The 17,370-nt window shown below is 42.8% G+C and overlaps 2 protein-coding genes across 2 annotated transcripts; both read right to left on the bottom strand.

The window, feature by feature from the left end:
* Positions 1 to 2,014: 2,014 nt before the first annotated feature.
* RAB21 (RAB21, member RAS oncogene family) lies at positions 2,015 to 11,960 on the bottom strand. The gene is made up of 7 exons (XM_069975267.1): positions 11,607 to 11,960; positions 7,368 to 7,427; positions 6,929 to 7,036; positions 6,019 to 6,082; positions 4,094 to 4,148; positions 3,912 to 4,000; positions 2,015 to 3,330 (listed from the first exon to the last, which is right to left on the bottom strand). The coding sequence occupies exons 1-7, from the start codon at positions 11,757 to 11,759 to the stop codon at positions 3,194 to 3,196; spliced, it is 666 nt and encodes a 221-aa protein (XP_069831368.1). The 5' UTR covers positions 11,760 to 11,960; the 3' UTR covers positions 2,015 to 3,193.
* Positions 11,961 to 14,175: 2,215 nt separating this feature from the next.
* LOC138783137 (uncharacterized) lies at positions 14,176 to 17,065 on the bottom strand. Its single transcript, XM_069957434.1, has 5 exons — positions 17,062 to 17,065; positions 15,500 to 15,586; positions 14,609 to 14,740; positions 14,461 to 14,532; positions 14,176 to 14,318 (listed from the first exon to the last, which is right to left on the bottom strand). Exons 1-5 carry the CDS (start codon positions 17,063 to 17,065, stop codon positions 14,176 to 14,178), a joined length of 438 nt encoding a protein of 145 aa, XP_069813535.1.
* Positions 17,066 to 17,370: the final 305 nt, after the last annotated feature.

The raw sequence follows: 17,370 nt of genomic DNA, 5'->3' as shown, positions 1-17,370 counted from the left end.
AGGAGAAATCTCAGTCTTTCCTTTATGACCTGTTCCCTGTTTATAGTCTGTTCCTGGTTTTGGCTTCAAAGATCTGTCAGATAAATCTGCATGTGTAAACGCACCGTGATACTCTTCTTTGTAATTCATACACTTGAAAGAGCTGTCAGCCAAATGCTTGTTCCAACACCACCATGCACCCGTGCTCTATAGTAGTGTTGAACAGACCTGTCAAACTGTTTGAGTTCAGCAACACTGTCTGAAGCCGAACGCCATAGGCTGTGTACATGTTTTCTGGGTGGCACCCAACTTCTCCAGAGGCCAGGAGTCAAACACAGTGGGTTCAGAGACCCTGAACAGTTCAATAGGTCCATTTAACATTGCTCAAAAGTTAAAATCGAGAAAACTTTTTTTTACCATAGTCAGTTGTGCAGCGACTCCATAATCTACCAGGCAAAATTCTAACTGGTTGTCGGTGGTTGCTCACCTACGGTATGTGTACAGAACTGAAAATCCCAAAACACTAATGCTTAAAGGGGTTATCCAGCGACACAAAAACATGGCCACTTTCCCCCTACTGTTGTCTCCAGTTTGGGTGGGGTTTTGAAATTCAGTTTCATTGAAGTAAATGGAGCTTATCTGCAAACCGCACCTGAACTGGAGACAACAGTAGGGGGAAAAGTAGCCATGTATTTGTAGCGCTGGAAAACCCCTTTAAAGGGGTTATCCAGCGCTACAAAAACACGGCCACTTTCTTCCAGAGACAGCCCCACTCGTCTCCAGCTTGGGTGGGGTTTTTCTGCTCAGTTCCATTGAAGTGAATTGAGCTTGATTGCAAACAGCACCTGAGCTGGAGACAAGAGTCGTGTTGTCGTCTCTGAAAAAAAGCGGCCATGTTTTTGTATCACTCTTAACCCCTTTAACATTAGAAAGACATTTATTTAAAAAGGATAGACAACCACACCATCACAACTAAATAAAGAAGTGAGCTGTGCTTATTGTAAACTCCATACAAACTAGAGATGAGTGAGACAAAGCATGCCGCATTTGATTACCGATGGCGGAAGATGGCTGCCTGTATCCATGTTTTCCAGGCAGCATGTACACATCTGAACTCTTGATCACTTATGGAACTCTCAGCATCATGATTTATCATGAAGCCAAGAGCTCTGAAACACAGTGTTAGTTCAGTCAGTGACGTATAATCAGCTTACAGGCCGTATAGATCACAGATGTGTGCATGCCTCCTTAGGGTTGTATTTACGTTCCTCAGACACCGGTAAGCAAATGCCACACTCAAATTCGGACGAAACCGGGCATGCTCGAGGTTCGCTCATGTCTAATACAGACCTTTGTGTGTCCCCCCCCATTGTCAGCATAGTCGAGCAAGTGGAGCGAGCACACAAAAAGACTAAAAACTTACCAGGCAACTAGATGGGATACAGACCCGTTTTGGATTAAAAGTATATTGTCCTTCCACAGAACTTTATGTCAGAGGAACGCTAAGAAACCTTTTCCAATACTTTATTGGATCCAAACACTACAGCTGTAGCCATATTTTAGCTTGTAAATTATAGCCCCAAGACCCCAAGAGATGAGCAAAATGATAGTAATAGAGTGAAGCACTTTATTATCTCTGCAATCCGCTCATAAGCCTGCTTCTATTTAACTGACTGATGCTCAGTACCGCTCCTCCCCAAGTGGAGGAGTGGTATCTTACACTGGATAAGCCTTTGAAAAAGGCAAAGTTGTCACACATAATATGAATTATTTTCCTTTAATGGGGTGTTTCAATCTCAACAGAATAGGAGACAAGCTACTTAGTGGGGCTCCCAGCAGTCAAAGCTTCATCAATCATGAGAATAAAGGAAAAACATTTCCTCCATTCATTCTCTATGGGGCATGTTAACACTGCGGAGATCCAAAGCCTCAATTTTTGTCATCAGTGGGATCCCAGCAGTTGGTCCCTTTTTGAATACACCATTAACCTCTCTCTATGTGTTGTGTGAAGACAAAAAAAAAATGAGTCAGAAGATTTATATCCAGATCTTTAACCATCATCTTTACTGTTTTTGTGAATTAAAACAAATGGATGTCAAACATTTTAGCCCCTATTTACCACCTCCCTCGTATATATCTACAAATATAGTGCAGGAAACCCATCAAACAAGTGAAAAGACATTTTCCAGGGAACCACTAGATTAATACCATGACATTTAGATCTACTTAAATAATCGCAAAGCTTCAGAATAGGTCAGTGTTATAGTTTAGTGACTTACAGAGGAAGGGAAAGAACACCCCAGAAAGGGAACAGGCCAAAAAATCAAGTTTTAAAACTGATTTAGAATAAAGTCAAGTTATGTTCATACCAGAAGTGACATTGTTAAGCATAAGTGATTTATTCTACAACGAATAATAGCAATTACATGGGGGGGGGGGGGGGGCAATTTGTACCAAACAAAAAGTGCTGGTTCTATACACACCTGGCACAATGTATTCCTTCATCTAGATTTGCAGAGTTTAGTTAAACAAGTGTATGTAATCTGGATCCTTTCTGATGGTGGGTTATGTGTGGTAAATGGCTGCTATCAGGAGTTAGGACAAAGGTCACTTGCAGAACAGTATTAAGGACAACCTGCCAATTGCAATGTCGCTCATAACATTCTAGTACATACTTCGCACAGAAAAAAAAGCAGATAAAATATTTAATATATAATGCACATTGACCAGATCTTTTTACAGAATTAAGTATAACCAAAAAATGGACAGTTAGAAGATGTGCAAACCCTGCAAAATATGACTGGTATCTGCTGGGGGGGCCTGGGAAATGCATTTTAGAATACAATTAGTTTTTCACAAAATACAAATGGCAGCAAAGTGCATACCATCCTAACAATGTACATAAGTTATTAAATAAAGAACAGGTTTTAAAAAGAATATAAATGAAGCTTTGAGTAGGTCTTTTCTACATGCATATTATTCTTCATTAAAGAAAAACATATGTAAAAAGGCCATTGGTAATTGCTCGGTTATCAGCTGTAGAAAATGCCAATTCTCTGGTCACACACTCCGCTAGTATATCGCTTGTTCTCTTGGTTACTTTTTTTTCCTCATTTAAATACTGTTAAATTCTGTTACTCCAATGGTAAAAGAATAGGTGACTTGGAATATGGCAATCTTCCTGATAGGACAAGTATCTGCTCAGTTCACACGTTTATCCAGAACAACATCCGCCTGCGCTCTGTGCCTGTGGTTCATCATCTACAATCTGTACACCTCTCCTTGCAGCTCCCGATTGGCTTGGCCCATTGCCTTTAGCTCTTTCATCTACTTGTGCAGTTTCTATCATTCCTATGGAAATTAAAATGTATGTTAACTGGGGTACAAAATCATGCACCAAAGTACAAGCATTTTACCACTTACAAGTAATTGGAAACCCAGGGGTTTCCAGAGAAATGTTGACCACTTATAGCCAGTGATCGCCTGCAAAGAGGTATCCATGTTGAAAGTTTTCAGTAAGTAAAAAACTAGCAGGGGCCCTGGGATGGGTTAGAACGGTAGATATGGGGAGTTAGTGAAGTATGTATGACTTTCCTTCTAATGTTCCACTAGTCTAAACAGTTTAAAACATTGGAGGACAACTCCTTAAAGGAGAAGTCTGGAGACATTTTTTATTAAATTAAAGTATTGTATTGCCCCCCCAAAAGTTATACAAATCACCAATATACACTTATTACGGGAAATGCGGGGGAAAAAAGCACTTTATAAGCATTTCCTGTAATAAGTGTATATTGGTGATTTGTATAATTTTTGAGGGGCAATAGAATACTTTAATAAAAAATTTCGCCAGACTTCTCCTTTAAGTATTTACATCTCCAAAGCCTTATTTTAAATTGATTTAACTCCTTTCCCATGTAGCCCCCTGTACCTACTTTTACACAGATCAAGGAATAACTCTTCAATTCCCTTATTTTGCTTGGCTGAAGTATGATAGTGCTTTGCACCCACAGATTCTGCATACCTGTTAAAGAAAAACAAAAGCAAGGCATTTATAAAGATTTACTAAAAATTAATAACCGCATATTTTTTCAAAGATTCAATTAAATGAACGTACGCTTCTGCTTCTTGGATAGAGACATGTCTTTCTTTTTCCAAATCTACTTTGTTTCCTGTTAGGAAAAAAAATAAAAAAATAGGACAAGTTTGCAAAACTATATTACGAATGTGAAAGATCCATGATAGTACACAAAGACAGTGTTACACACAGACACTTTTCTCCATATGAATTTCATAAATGTTCCCCATCAATATATTTTATGTTCTTTCAATCTAAGGACCTTATTTATAACAAGCAGAGAAACACTTTCTCACATACATTAAGTTAGAAAGGGTGAAGCATTTCCTCTACAAGGGTGGGTTCACACTACGGAATTCTCGCGGATAAACTCCGCAGAATTCCGTCGGCTGTCCGCGCGCACGCCTTTCCGCCGGTCCCATAGACACCATTCTATGGGCCGGCGTATTCCGCTATCCGCCGACAGTAGTGACATGTCAGTTCTTTCAGCGGATAGCGGAAAAAGCCAGCCCATAGAATGGTGTCTATGGAGCCGGCGAAAAGCCGCGCGGACATACTGCGGAATTCCGCTGAGTTTATCCACGAGAATTCCGTAGTGTGAACCCACCCTAATTCAGTAGTAAAGCAGTGGCACTATTAGATGGGGATGGTCGAGGATAAGTTGGCAGTCACTGAGAAATCCAGGGGGGACAGGGGGTGGTGGGATCATGATAAAGTCGTCCTATTTACTTGTCCCTGTACCCGGGTAAATAAGTCCCTATCTGCAACAGTATAGCTTTTTTTTGTAATGCTGCGAGGGTTAATCACAGTGAATTCATCAGAAAATTGATCACAGATTAACCCTCCTAGTATTACAAAGAAACTACAATGTTGCAGAGAGGGACTTGTTTACAATAGCCATCTCGGAAGGGAAGAGGAAGAGATAAGTTCACAGATTTTGTGTCTTCAGCAGAAATCTGCAGCTCAGTACTGGGGGAAGGAGACTGTATATGCAATAACAAATATGGAAGAAATTGTTAGTCTCATCATGGGCAGAAACATATAAAAAAAAGTTATATTGAGTGGAATACCCCTTTACATGTGCTTTGTAATATGCAAGCAAAGCGGCTGATTTGTTGTAATCTAACCCAGTGAGAGTTTCCATAATCTTTAAAGCTCATGCACATGCTGCGTGCAGACAAGTGCCACTGTATGGTGCACCTCTGAGAGGCTCTGTATTCTTCTCCAGAAGCAAGGGTTCAAGAGAATACCTCAGCAGATTACTGCAGAGATTTTTTGCAACCACCTCGTTTCTTTGAATGGAGCTTGCAGAACGACAATGCTTACAACTAAAACACCAATGGTATGTATAAAACAATTTCTGCTGTTGAATCTGAAGCTGCATGGCACAGCTCTAAAAATCAGTTGTACAGTATAGGTCCATAAAACTAATGGTGCCATAACCTAAACCTTCACTTTGGATGGTCTTGTGCATGAGAATGTGGAATAATAATAAATAAAATTATTATCATTATTATTAATATAATAATAAATAATAATGAAAATAACAAGAGGTCATGCAAAATTAAACATTTCAAATGTACAAAGCATCTCTGAAAATGTGCTGTTTGAGAGATGTGGACTAAACCCCCCACGTGTCTGAAATGTTTTGCTGAGCTTTTGATAAGCTACTGCCCCTCAATTGCGGCCCACTCAGTTCACAACTGGAATCTCCAAGAATTCCTAGCAGTTGGTCTACATTATGCTTGTAAGCAAGGGGGATTGTGGGAAAGTGTGTGCACAGATGCATAGCAATGGCAGAGTCACAGTTCAGAGAGGAAACCAGAAAGTGGTTAGATCCATGGGGAAACAGTACAGAGAAGTTACTTTGCTAAAAACAGCACAAGTTCTACATACAAGGGTAAAGGAGTACCAATCTGATTTTACCAACTATGCTTCATGGAAGAAGCCCCTGTAATACCTACCTACTATACATAAACAGATTTCATTCCCCAGCATTTTCCTCAGCTCTTTCACCCAATTTTTTACCTGGAAAATTAAAAGGGGAAAAAAAAAAAAAAGTTGTGACCTCAATTCAACACCAAGTAAATCAATGTATTTTCTTATATGTAATATACTTGGGAGGGGGATTTTACATTTTTGTCAAATGCTACTGGTTAGGAGGTTTGATGCATTTCCTAAACTAGACACTCTAATGTACTATACAGCAAGTCAAACATTAGAAATGCACTAAAGTAAACAGGAGAGACTGTCAGTAGGTTTATGCTGGTCTCTAAGAGTAGCATAAACTAGTGAACAGAATGATTAGCAGCTGATTTGGAGATATCCCCCTGAATAACCAGGACCCTGGGCACTGCACACTAGTCCTCTAGTCCCTTTATTTCCACCATGAGAAGAGTCAAGGCACAGTGGTGCAAGGTCCCAGAGAACTATAGATCCCCGCCTACTTGACACTATTCACAGAATATAGACATTAAAAAAAAAAAAAAAAAAACCCACACACAATCCAGTTTCACTGCCAGCTTAGCAAGAGGTCAGGGGGTGACAGATTCTCTTTAAAGGGGTTATCCAGCGCTACAAAAACATGGCCACTTTCCCCCTACTGTTGTCTCCAGTTTGGGTGGGGTTTTGAAACTCAGTTCCATTGAAGTAAATGGAGCTTAATTGCAAACCGCACCTGAACTGGAGACAACAGTAGGGGGAAAAGTGGCTATGTTTTTGTAGCGCTGGATAACCCCTTTAAGCCATTTCAGTATATTAGTAATGCAGTCCAAAGACTGTCCAAATTCTATTCTCTTACCCGGGCAAAAGCACAAGTTCAGTTTTAGAGAATGCAATGTAAATATTTAACCACCATCACATGTCAGGACATACCTTTTGGAAGGAGTCCTCATCTGTAATATCATACACTAAAATAGCTCCATTAGAGTCTCTGTAGTAGATTGGGCCAAGTGCATGGAATCTCTCTTGACCAGCAGTATCCTGTGGAAATAGAAGAAAAAGTACAGATTACCATTTCAAATAAACAGGAAGAAAAAGCTGAAGCACTCGTGTGAGGTCCCACATCTTCCATGCTGCCCATAGCTGTCATTTCCAGACATACACTGGGGAACATTTCACCATCTGCAAAGTATAATATGCAGGAGGCAAAGGCTGACCCTCTAATAGTCAGATTCAAACGGTTTATTGCTTCATGGGACCTTCTAGAATTACATTTCTTTGTATGTGATACTGCCAGAACATAAGATTCCCCCACAGTCCTCACCCCACTTGTAAGATACCTGTAAACATGCAATAAGATAAGATGACATACCCAGATGGCAAGGTTCACTCTTTTGCCGCCAATGTTTAACTTCTTTGTAAGAAAGGATGCCTGAAATTAAAAGGAAACAAGATGTGGTCAAGTCTGAGCATTGCAGGAAAACGCCACAAAAATGTTAAACTGCTATACAAACACATTCCATATACTAACTTTAAAGGAGTCTAAAAATGGATGGCCTATCTTCTGGGATAGAACGGGGACATTGGTGCTGTTCCTTGCACTGCCGCTACTATAAGGACTGTAGAATTACTGAAGAGGCTGTGATGCTACAACCATGACATGCTGCGGATTAGAGAGGAATATGAGTGGTAGTCCAGTGCCCATTCCTAATACCTGATTGACAGCCATTTGTGCATGCATGGAGAGCAGTCAATCAACAAGTAGGACAGCCCACTTGCCTACTTTACCCAGAATGAGCAGTGATCATTGGAAATTTTCACAAAAACACATCAATTTACTCAGCTTCTCCCTCTAAATAACATGCTGTCTACATTCTCTAAGTGGCAAATTCCCTTTATCAAGGCATCATTAATGAAAATGATGCTGGTGATCCACTAATGTCCCTCCTTTTCAATATTTTTCAGACACTAGTAACACTGGACTTTACTCTCATAGCCCCTGACTGGAATTCTTCCCAGTAACTGAAAAATAAATCAAATTATACAATTCATAAGCCAATGAGATCCGATACTAAACAGTTGATAAATGATTTGTCAGGCCCATCATGGATGCATGACCCAGTAAGCCCCTTTATGCAGTGCATTATGTGGGGCGACTCTGGCACACAGGCTGCTGTACACCCAGGGTTTCTCCCCCTCCTATCCCTATAGATAAATGCAAAGCAGATGAGTATTTACAGATGTCAGAAATCCTCCCATAACTGCTGAAGTCTGTAATGACATTAGAAAGGCATTCATGTTGTACAGCCAATAACAGAACATGGTCACACATCACATCTTGTGAATGCCTTATGACTGGCCCTCTTATCACGTACATATCCTGCTGACCTGCAAACAATGCCAGCCTAGCATGCCTATTACCAGGATAGCATTGTGACCAGCAACCCAAACTAGACACAAAATCTGGGTGTAAAAGGAGATCCTCTATAGTTACACAGGATTTCTAGGTAACAGGCCACATTACAGAGAAAATACCCCAATATAAAAGTAGAATCCGACAAAATATTTAGCAATTTTCAGGACCCCCATCTATAGACTCCACTACTATGGAGAATCCCAATATCCTGGAGATTACATAGGATAATGCTACATTTACACGAAACAATAATTGGCCTGATCGTACGATTAACGATGTCGGAGTAACGATTTATTTTTCATAACGGTCAGCGTTTAGACGGTACGATATATCGTACGGAAATTCGTTTTGCGATCGCTTAAGCCTATTGGTTAAAATTGGCAAACAACTGTTTACACTGAACGATCTGAGAATTTTTTGCAAACGGCGATTTTAAAACATGCTGTAAGATCAAAATGAACGATTTCTTGTTCGTTGTTTGATCGTTCGCAGCGTTTACACGTACGATCGTTCCGTGTAAACGCAGCATAATAGACAAGCATTATACTGCCATCTCTGAAACCTCAGAACAACCTACAACCCTGATAGGACAATGGAAACCACCTGTGTAGGGTATGGATGATCACAAGTAACGGGAACCTAGTTTTATGGTCCTTTTACACGGAACGATTCGTTCGAATTTGCATGATAACAATCGAATTCGAACGATAATCGTACGTGTAAACGCAGAGAACGATCAAGCGACGAGTGAGAAATCGTTCATTTTGATCTTTCAACAAGTTCTCAACTCATTGTTGATCGTTCGCAAAAAATTTGCAGATCGTTCAATGTAAACAGTCTTTCAACGATTTCACCTATGAGTGAGATAGGCTTAAGCGATCCCAAAACGATTTTTCCGTACGATGTATTGTTCCGTCTAAACGCTGATCGTTATAAAAAAAAAACATCGTTCATTCAAAATCGTTAATCAGGCGAATTATCGCTCCGTGTAAAAGTACCATTAGGCTGCATTCACATGTTCCGTGAAGTTGTCCGTGCGCATTGCTTTCTATTGGGCTAATCAGACGTTCCGCGATTTTATGGATCCGTGCCGTTAAAAACAGGACAGGTCATTACTCGGAACAGAAGCATGGAACGGATTCCCCATAGAAATTAATGAGATGTGTTTTTCAATGTAATTTAAAATGTTTTAAACAGATCCATGAAAAACACAGAATAATTCAAATCGGATGACAAAACGGACTGCTTTGCACGGATCACGGAAGTAGCTAGCAGACCACAATCATGGACCAGGAAAAACACTGAGCGTGTGAATGCAGCCTTAGAGACAGGAACAGGGAGGGAAAGTGGTTACACACCGGCTTCTCTAAGTGTGTGTGGGGGGGGGGGGGGGGGGGCAGACAACACTGGAACAGCTGACACAGGCTGGAAAGATGGGGGGTGGATACAAGGTAAAATCACAAAAAAAAAAAAAAAAAAAAGAACTGTACAGCCTCTAGACAAGCAAAACTAAGCAGAATTTACATAAAAAGACCTATTTAAAAGAAAAGGTGTTTTTGTATGATAAGTTGTACATGGCAAGAATAAAAGATGCTATTTAAAAGATGTCAATAGCTTTTAACTGATCCCACCTGTTTTACTCAGTGTGAACAGGCCCATAGGCTCATAGATTGTAAGTTCTTGCAAGCAGGCTTCTCTTCCCCCATGTACCAGTCTGCCTTCACGTAAAGTGTTTTGCTCTGGTAATGTTACGGTTTGTTACCCCTATCGCTTGTATAGAGCTCTAGAATTAAGGGGGCTTTATAAATAAATAATAGGCTCAGTCTGCGTCTAAAAACAACCCCAACAAGACAGAAGATGTGGGCAGGGGGGGTTGATAGTACTATGCACAGGAGAGAGAGTGATAAGGCCTGGGCTGTGTACCTGCAATCTGTGAGCCTGTCTGCCACAGTGTCAGTGCTAAGTGTAACCCCTTCCTTTCTGTGCTGCTGCTATTTCTTTCATTTTTGCTCACTTAACAGCTTGCAAAGCCAGTGCCACAGTAACTTCATTCTTCCTTCACGCGCCATCCATAGTAGTGTATGGTGTAAGTCTTACCCTCAGCAGAGCACTATGTCGTGACAGAGGAGTAAGTGCTGCGACTGGTCTGACAAGTGAAAGGAAATGCCTGGGAGAATTCTGCTGGCAAATAGCTGAGCCCTGGTTTTGCCTTCTGAAATGTAGAAGGAATGAAAAAGCTGGGCACTAAGAAGGGGATCTCCCTGGGGCTCAATAATAGAAACAAGAGGAAGAAACTTTCAGAAAGTGCAGGTATGCTTTAACTCATGTCCAGGTGCAAAGATCAAGAACAATTCCACCCGCTCTATTGATAATCATTAGAAGGGGTGGGACAGTGCTCCAAACATTTGGTGTTACCTCTTCTGCCTGTTATAGTGATGAAAGCGCTGCCAGTGACCTGAGATGCAAAGAGCTGTACTATGCAGGAAGAGAAGGAAAGTTACAGTGTCTGCATAATGAAGGCAATGGGGAATGTCAGGGTTGCCCAACCTGCAGATCTCCAGTGTTACAAAACCACATCTTACACATGGCATGATGGGAATTGTAGTTCTGCAAGAGTTGGACCACTGCTGAAGGGGAGGGGGTAGCATTAGCCCGGGGATCCTGCAGCTGTACATTACCCTTTAAACTGCTGACACTGTAAAATTATATATATATATATATATATAATATTTATTATGTCTCCTCTCCCCCTCCTTCTTGACAGACACCTGGAAGCAGAGTGCCAGCAGGGTCAGAGAGGAGGTGTACAGCTTGCTGCTCTTCAGGAGCCTGGAAAAGCCTCCTTATACCAGAGAGCACAGACTGACCTGTGAAAAGTACCATGTGCCCCTAACAACTATGTCTGCAAGGCAAATTGCAGCAGATTCCCTATAAGACCTCTGTATCCCACAGCCTGGCCACCTCACACACCTGTCACTTCTCTTCCACAACCTGTGGCTGCTGGAAAACGACAACTCCCATGAAGCCACAGGCTGGGAGCGCCGCGGTGAGTGTCCCGTGACCCAGGCACTGTGTATACATAGACACAAGCCCGGGCTGGAAAGTTGGCGACAGAACAGGTGACCTTAACGGTAAACACAATGTGACGGCGGATGAGCACAGCGGCCATGACACACACACACAGAAATGTCGCACCTGCAGGGTGGTGATGTGTTTGTCGTTGAACTTGTTCTCACAATAGCGCAGCACTAGCGACGTCTTCCCTACACAGCCCTCTCCGAGCAGCACCACCTTGAACGAGTACGTTTTGCTGCCCGCAGCTCCGCCTCCTCCTCCTCCAGCCGCCATGGACACCACTGAAGCGGGCAACACGGAGCCTACACCGAAGGCCAAGCGCAGGCCCGGAGAGCGGCCCTGTCTCCCCCGCCGGCAGGCGCACTGATCGGTGACAACACGAATGTGACAGGCCGAGGACTCACAGATCTTCTATCCACCTCCCTCTAATGGCGACTTCTTCCTCTTACGTCACTCTGCTCGTCACGTGGTATCAGGGAGCCGCTCGTAGAGGTGGAGGATTGGGGGCGTGTTCACGTCTCTCAGGGGCGTGGCTGATCATCCTGTTTATTGGGAGTGTATTATTCGGCCACTAATGCCCAGTGCGCATGCGCAGTGTTTGCTGCCTGTACCTACTTCTGATTCATGAGTTCAGGAATCGAAACTTTCGTAAAGTAAGCCATGTTGCGTGTCATAGCATGCAAGGAGGCCTGTGGAGAATTATCTACTTATCCACTAAAGTACAAGACAGTAATAGACACATAAAATGGAGAAAACACCCTGCAGTCACATAGGGATCCATGTACCACATGACTGTAATATGACTGAAAACCACAAAAATGGAAACACCATATACCACGTGGTATACATTTTATTACAAACATGGGAGGCTGTGCAGGAAAGAGATAAGATGGGTATGCTCACACATCATTTGCCTCGCCATTAATATGTGGCCATCATCTTGCTAGAATATTATATGTGACCTTAGTGACCCTAAAGTAGCCAGCGAGTGACTATGGAGGAGAAAAAAGAGAGTATTGGCTATAGTCCTGGCGCTGCCATATAAGACCTCCACTAGGGATGGTGGAAAGTATGTATAATATAGTCACAATAGTTTGGGGCCATGGTTAGGCTGTATTATGGTGCGTTTACACAGAGAGATTTATCTGACCGAGAGATTTATCTGATCTTTGAAGCCAAAGCCCGGGACAGACTATACACAGGGAACAGGTTATAAAGAAAAGACTGACATTTCTCCTCTTTCAAATCCATTCCTGGCTTTGGCTTAAAAAATCCGTCAGATAAATCTGTCTGTGTAAACGCACCATTAGTGCCCTTGTGGTAAGGGATCAATAATTGAAAGTACTGATACGTTTTTTTTTGTTTGTTTTTTTTTTTTGGGGGGGGGGGATTGTATTTAATGCATATAATATATGACATCCAACTTTAAACAGAAACAGAAAATGAACTGTATAAAGTTGGATGTCATAAATTATATGCGTTGAATAAAAAAAGAAAAAAAACGCAAAGAACATGTCAGTACTTTCATTTATTATTGCTCTATGGTAAAAGGGAGTGAAGGCATTCTCCCTAATGCCCAGTGTGAACATCGGTATGCATCTTTTATCTCTACTTGTGGTAGGGGATACAGGCGGTGTAGGCGTTCACCATTTCAGCATTCCTGAGTTGTCATAAAGATCAGCTGGGGGAGACCAGTGACTACCTCAGGTCCAGATGGGTGCAGACCGGGAAGTCAGGGGGAGCTGTGCACCGACTTAGGTTACATTCACACACTCAGTAGTTTTTCAGGACTGCAATCATCCATGAAGGTGATCATTAAAGAAGTCTGGCAAAAGTAAAACATTTCCAGCAGGCAAAGGCAGGGAAGAACATAATAAACAAGCGCTACTTACCTCTTTGTGTGCCCCCAAAATGCAAGATTCGAATACAATCGAGTAGTGTGTCGAATAGGCGCCAAACATTCAAAAGCCCTCCCATCCCACTTGGTGCTTTTTTTAATCCAATCACCATGCAGGGAGGCCGTAAGGGACCCTGGGAGTATGCACACTTCTCAGTGCTAAGAAACAGATTGCAGCAGTAGCAGCAGCTGTAGTCATTCCAGTACCCTGTGTGTACAATTGACTTATAGTGTCCCTGGTTTAGCCCACTAAGAGCACTTTAACGTTATACCTATTGTGCCAGTTACCCAGTTAAAGGCACGTGATACCTAGTGTGCTAGTTACCCAGTAAAAGGCATGTGGTACCCACTAGTGTGCCAGTTACCCAGTAAAAGGCACGTGATACCCAGTGTGCCAGTTGCCCAGTAAAAGGCACGTGATACCCAGTGTGCCAGTTGCCCAGTTAAAGGCGGGTAATACCTAGTGTGCCAGTTGCCTAGTAAAAGGCAAGTGATACCTATTGTGCCAGTTGCTCATTAAAAGGCATGTGATACCTAGTGTGCCAGTTGCCCAGTAAAAGGCATGTGATACCCAGTGTGCCAGTTACCCAGTAAAAGGCATGTGATAACCAGCGTGTCAGTTGCCCAGTAAAAGACACGTGATACCCAGAAGTGCCTGCCTTTCAGCATAGTGTATTCAAAAACCAATGGAAGAAATCAATACAAACACTGCAAATAATAACAAATTTTAATTATAAAATTAGGAAAACAAATAACGAAAAACAGAAATAAACAGAAAAAAAAAAAAAAACATCAACGCCTTTGGCACAACTTGTCATTCTGGCGCTTCAGACTTCTCAGCCCCAGCTGCACATCCCTTAAGGTGCGCATTGCCCCATATGCCCTCCTAGAGAGGTTGTCTGTCTCCTCCGCCAGCTGGTTGAGGGTCTCTATAACTGTTGAGGTAGAAAAGAGTTATGTAATGATTAGAAAACCTATACAGGTGATGAAAAACGATCATTTCCATCCTGTAGTTTCTCAAGTTTCTGCCCTTACTATATGCTACAGGAGTTTGGAGGATTAGGGGAAGGTTCTTACCGCTCGCTGGTAAGGGCCTTGCTTCCGTTGGCTCTTGGGAAAAACGCTCCGGACAGTCCCCGAGGGTCGGAGCTAAAAAATAAAAGCGCAAATTAGCCGATGTTTTCTAGAAAGAAATTCAATCTGTATCACATGCTTTTTTACCTACCATTTGAAGAGGAGCTCGATGCTGAAGGCGTCCTCTGGGGAGAGGGTGTCCTTGCTGGCGATGGGGTCAGAGGGGCTGGGCTTCTCAGTGGTGGCGGTGTGGGAGGGTCTGTCCTCGGTGGTGTTGTGTGAACTATCCAAAACAAATAAATAAATAAAAACAAAGACTTGCCACATGCTCCCCCATATTGGCGGCTCTCCTCTTCTCCCTCTGAGCACATGTGGTGTGTAACGCACTCGGCCTGCGCTGCAAGCAGGCTCGGACTGGCCCACAGGGGAGCATGGGAATCCCTCTGTGGGCCCTTCCCATTGGTGGGCTCCTGAGCAGGACATATAATCCCCCAGTTAGTTTCATTGGACTTCAGCTTTCAAGAAACCTAAGTGGACGGCTGTGCTGTTTACATAGAGCAGGGATGGGGAACCTTCGACCCTACATCAATTGCAAAACTACAACTCCCATCATGCCTGGACAGCTCCTATACACTAGAACAGGGATGGGGAACCTTCGGCCTTCCAGCTGTTGCAAAACTACAACTCCCATCATGCCTGGACAGCTCCTATACAATAGAACAGTGATGGGGAACCTTCAGCCTTCCAGCTGTTGCAAAACTACCACTCCCATCATGCCTTCGGCTGTCCAGGTCCCCATCCCTGGAGTGTCTGACCAGTTAGTAACAGTGAGCAAGAATTGCCGGTCACATACACAGCACTGTGCAAAGTCACTATAGCAATGTGAAATGTTTGCCGCTGGGTATATCTGTTGTATGTAGGGTGGGCCCCTAGAATAAAATATTCCCTGGTAGGCCCAAGGTACCCCATTCCGACATCGGCTGCAAGTCCTGTTACATTGTGTGAACATAGCCTATATATACATGCAAATGTTTACACTTACAAGACGGTCCCAACTCCCGACTTTCATCCGCTGTGGGCTGAACAGCTGCCCTTCTGCGGCACTGCCGCCTTTGTTCTTCTATTATATCTTTAAAAAACAGGAAAAAAAGGCATAGAAGTCATCAACATCAGCATCATCATCCTAGGCTGTTTTATTTCTAAAAACTGCTCAAAACTTCTATTATGAGAGGAGGGCCATATGCTGTGGGCTGCACATGACAGGTGGAGGGAACATATGATATATATGGGCCTATGTGTTGGCAATAGGGTGGGGGTTCTGTGGGTACAAAGTAAAAGGGTCGTGAAAGTCCACAGTATATTACACATAATGAATTAGGTAGAAAAATTGAGGCGGTCACTCACCACTTTAGATGCCGAGGATACTTTATTCATCCAGGAATGAACATAGCAGGGAAGGGGGAAGGCCAGACCTGACGAAGCGGAAGTCCGCGAAAACGTTTGTCTGATTGCACCCGCTCCTCCACCTTCCCCCTTCCCTGCTATGTTCATTCCTGGATGAATAAAGTATCCTCGGCATCTAAAGTGGTGAGTGACCGCCTCAATTTTTCTACCTAATTCAAGTTGGACTGTTTTCTTTGGCATTGGGCACCTCCACTAGCCGTATATTTTATCCAGTTTAGAGCTTGCCTGTCCGTTGCATCGCAGTCTGATTGTGCAGGTAGTAGTGCCAGCCGCTCCGTCTCCACCATATTATATTACACATAATGTTGTAATTGAGTGGATGGCCGCCATATATCGGTAAATAACTTCCATTATTTCAATACAACAGCCGTTGTTTTAAAATAACAGCACATATTTGCCATTAAATGACGGCCATCCACTCAATTACAACATTATGTGAACAGAGCCTTTCTGTGTTTTCAATCCACTCCTGGTTTTGGTTGCTATACAGCCTCAAACATACAGCCTCAAATATACGTAGTGTGAACATAGCCTTTATGTGTATTAGGGTTAGTGACAGGGACATGTTCTAGCCTATAATCCATTTGATCCATGATTTTGACCATGAGCTTCAACTCTTCATTGCCAAAAGGGGACGATCTCCTAGACATTTTTCTCTCTCCTAATCTCTGCTCTGCTGCGGCCTAGTGTTCGTACAGCGTAATGCGTGAAAAGCGCAAATAAAGACGCTCTACGGACGTACATTGGGATCATGTATGTAAAGCTGCACAAGAAATACGAAGGAAATGTGAACATTGCAGTAAACGTTCATAAAGCGTTTGCAAAGATTTTTCATTCGCAGCTGCGTAGAGTGGCATTATACTGCTATTTTGGGGTGTTGGGTGCACCCAGGCATGCTTCCCCTGATGTCACAGTGTCATTCCGGAGGTGTTTGCATCATTTAGGGAGGTTTCATGGGGGACTTGGTGACCTCCAAGTGGTCGAATTTGGATTTCCAAGTGCAGAGCATTTTTTCCAATAGACTATAATGGGATCGAGTATTCGTTCTAATAGTCAAATCTCGGTGCCTACTCGATTCGAATTCTCGACAGTCGAATATTTCATTACTCACTCATCTCTAATAAACACTTGATTACTCACCCATATTTTTTACCGATTTGCGGACGTTACGAATGTTTCAAATAAATGCAATCAGAAGAAAAATGCATGTCCACCGCTCCAATGATATAAAATTAAAAAAACACTGCATGCTTTTAAAGAGGATGTACCACCAGGTACCCTCCCACTCCCACCCTCCCACTGGGGGCGGGCCGACCGACATCCAGGGCTTCAGCACGGCCCGGTACCGCTGGATAGAACGGCGCCGTACTCGGGAACCGGGCCACGGTTCGAAAAACGGACCACGGCACCGGCCTCCCGGTATGACGGCGCCGTTCTATCGGTGTGTTA

Source organism: Dendropsophus ebraccatus, chromosome 1, assembly GCF_027789765.1.
Source record: "Dendropsophus ebraccatus isolate aDenEbr1 chromosome 1, aDenEbr1.pat, whole genome shotgun sequence".
NCBI lineage: Eukaryota > Metazoa > Chordata > Amphibia > Anura > Hylidae > Dendropsophus > Dendropsophus ebraccatus.
The sequence above is the reverse complement of the archived record's forward strand: the minus strand, read 5'-3'. Positions and strand labels throughout refer to the sequence as shown.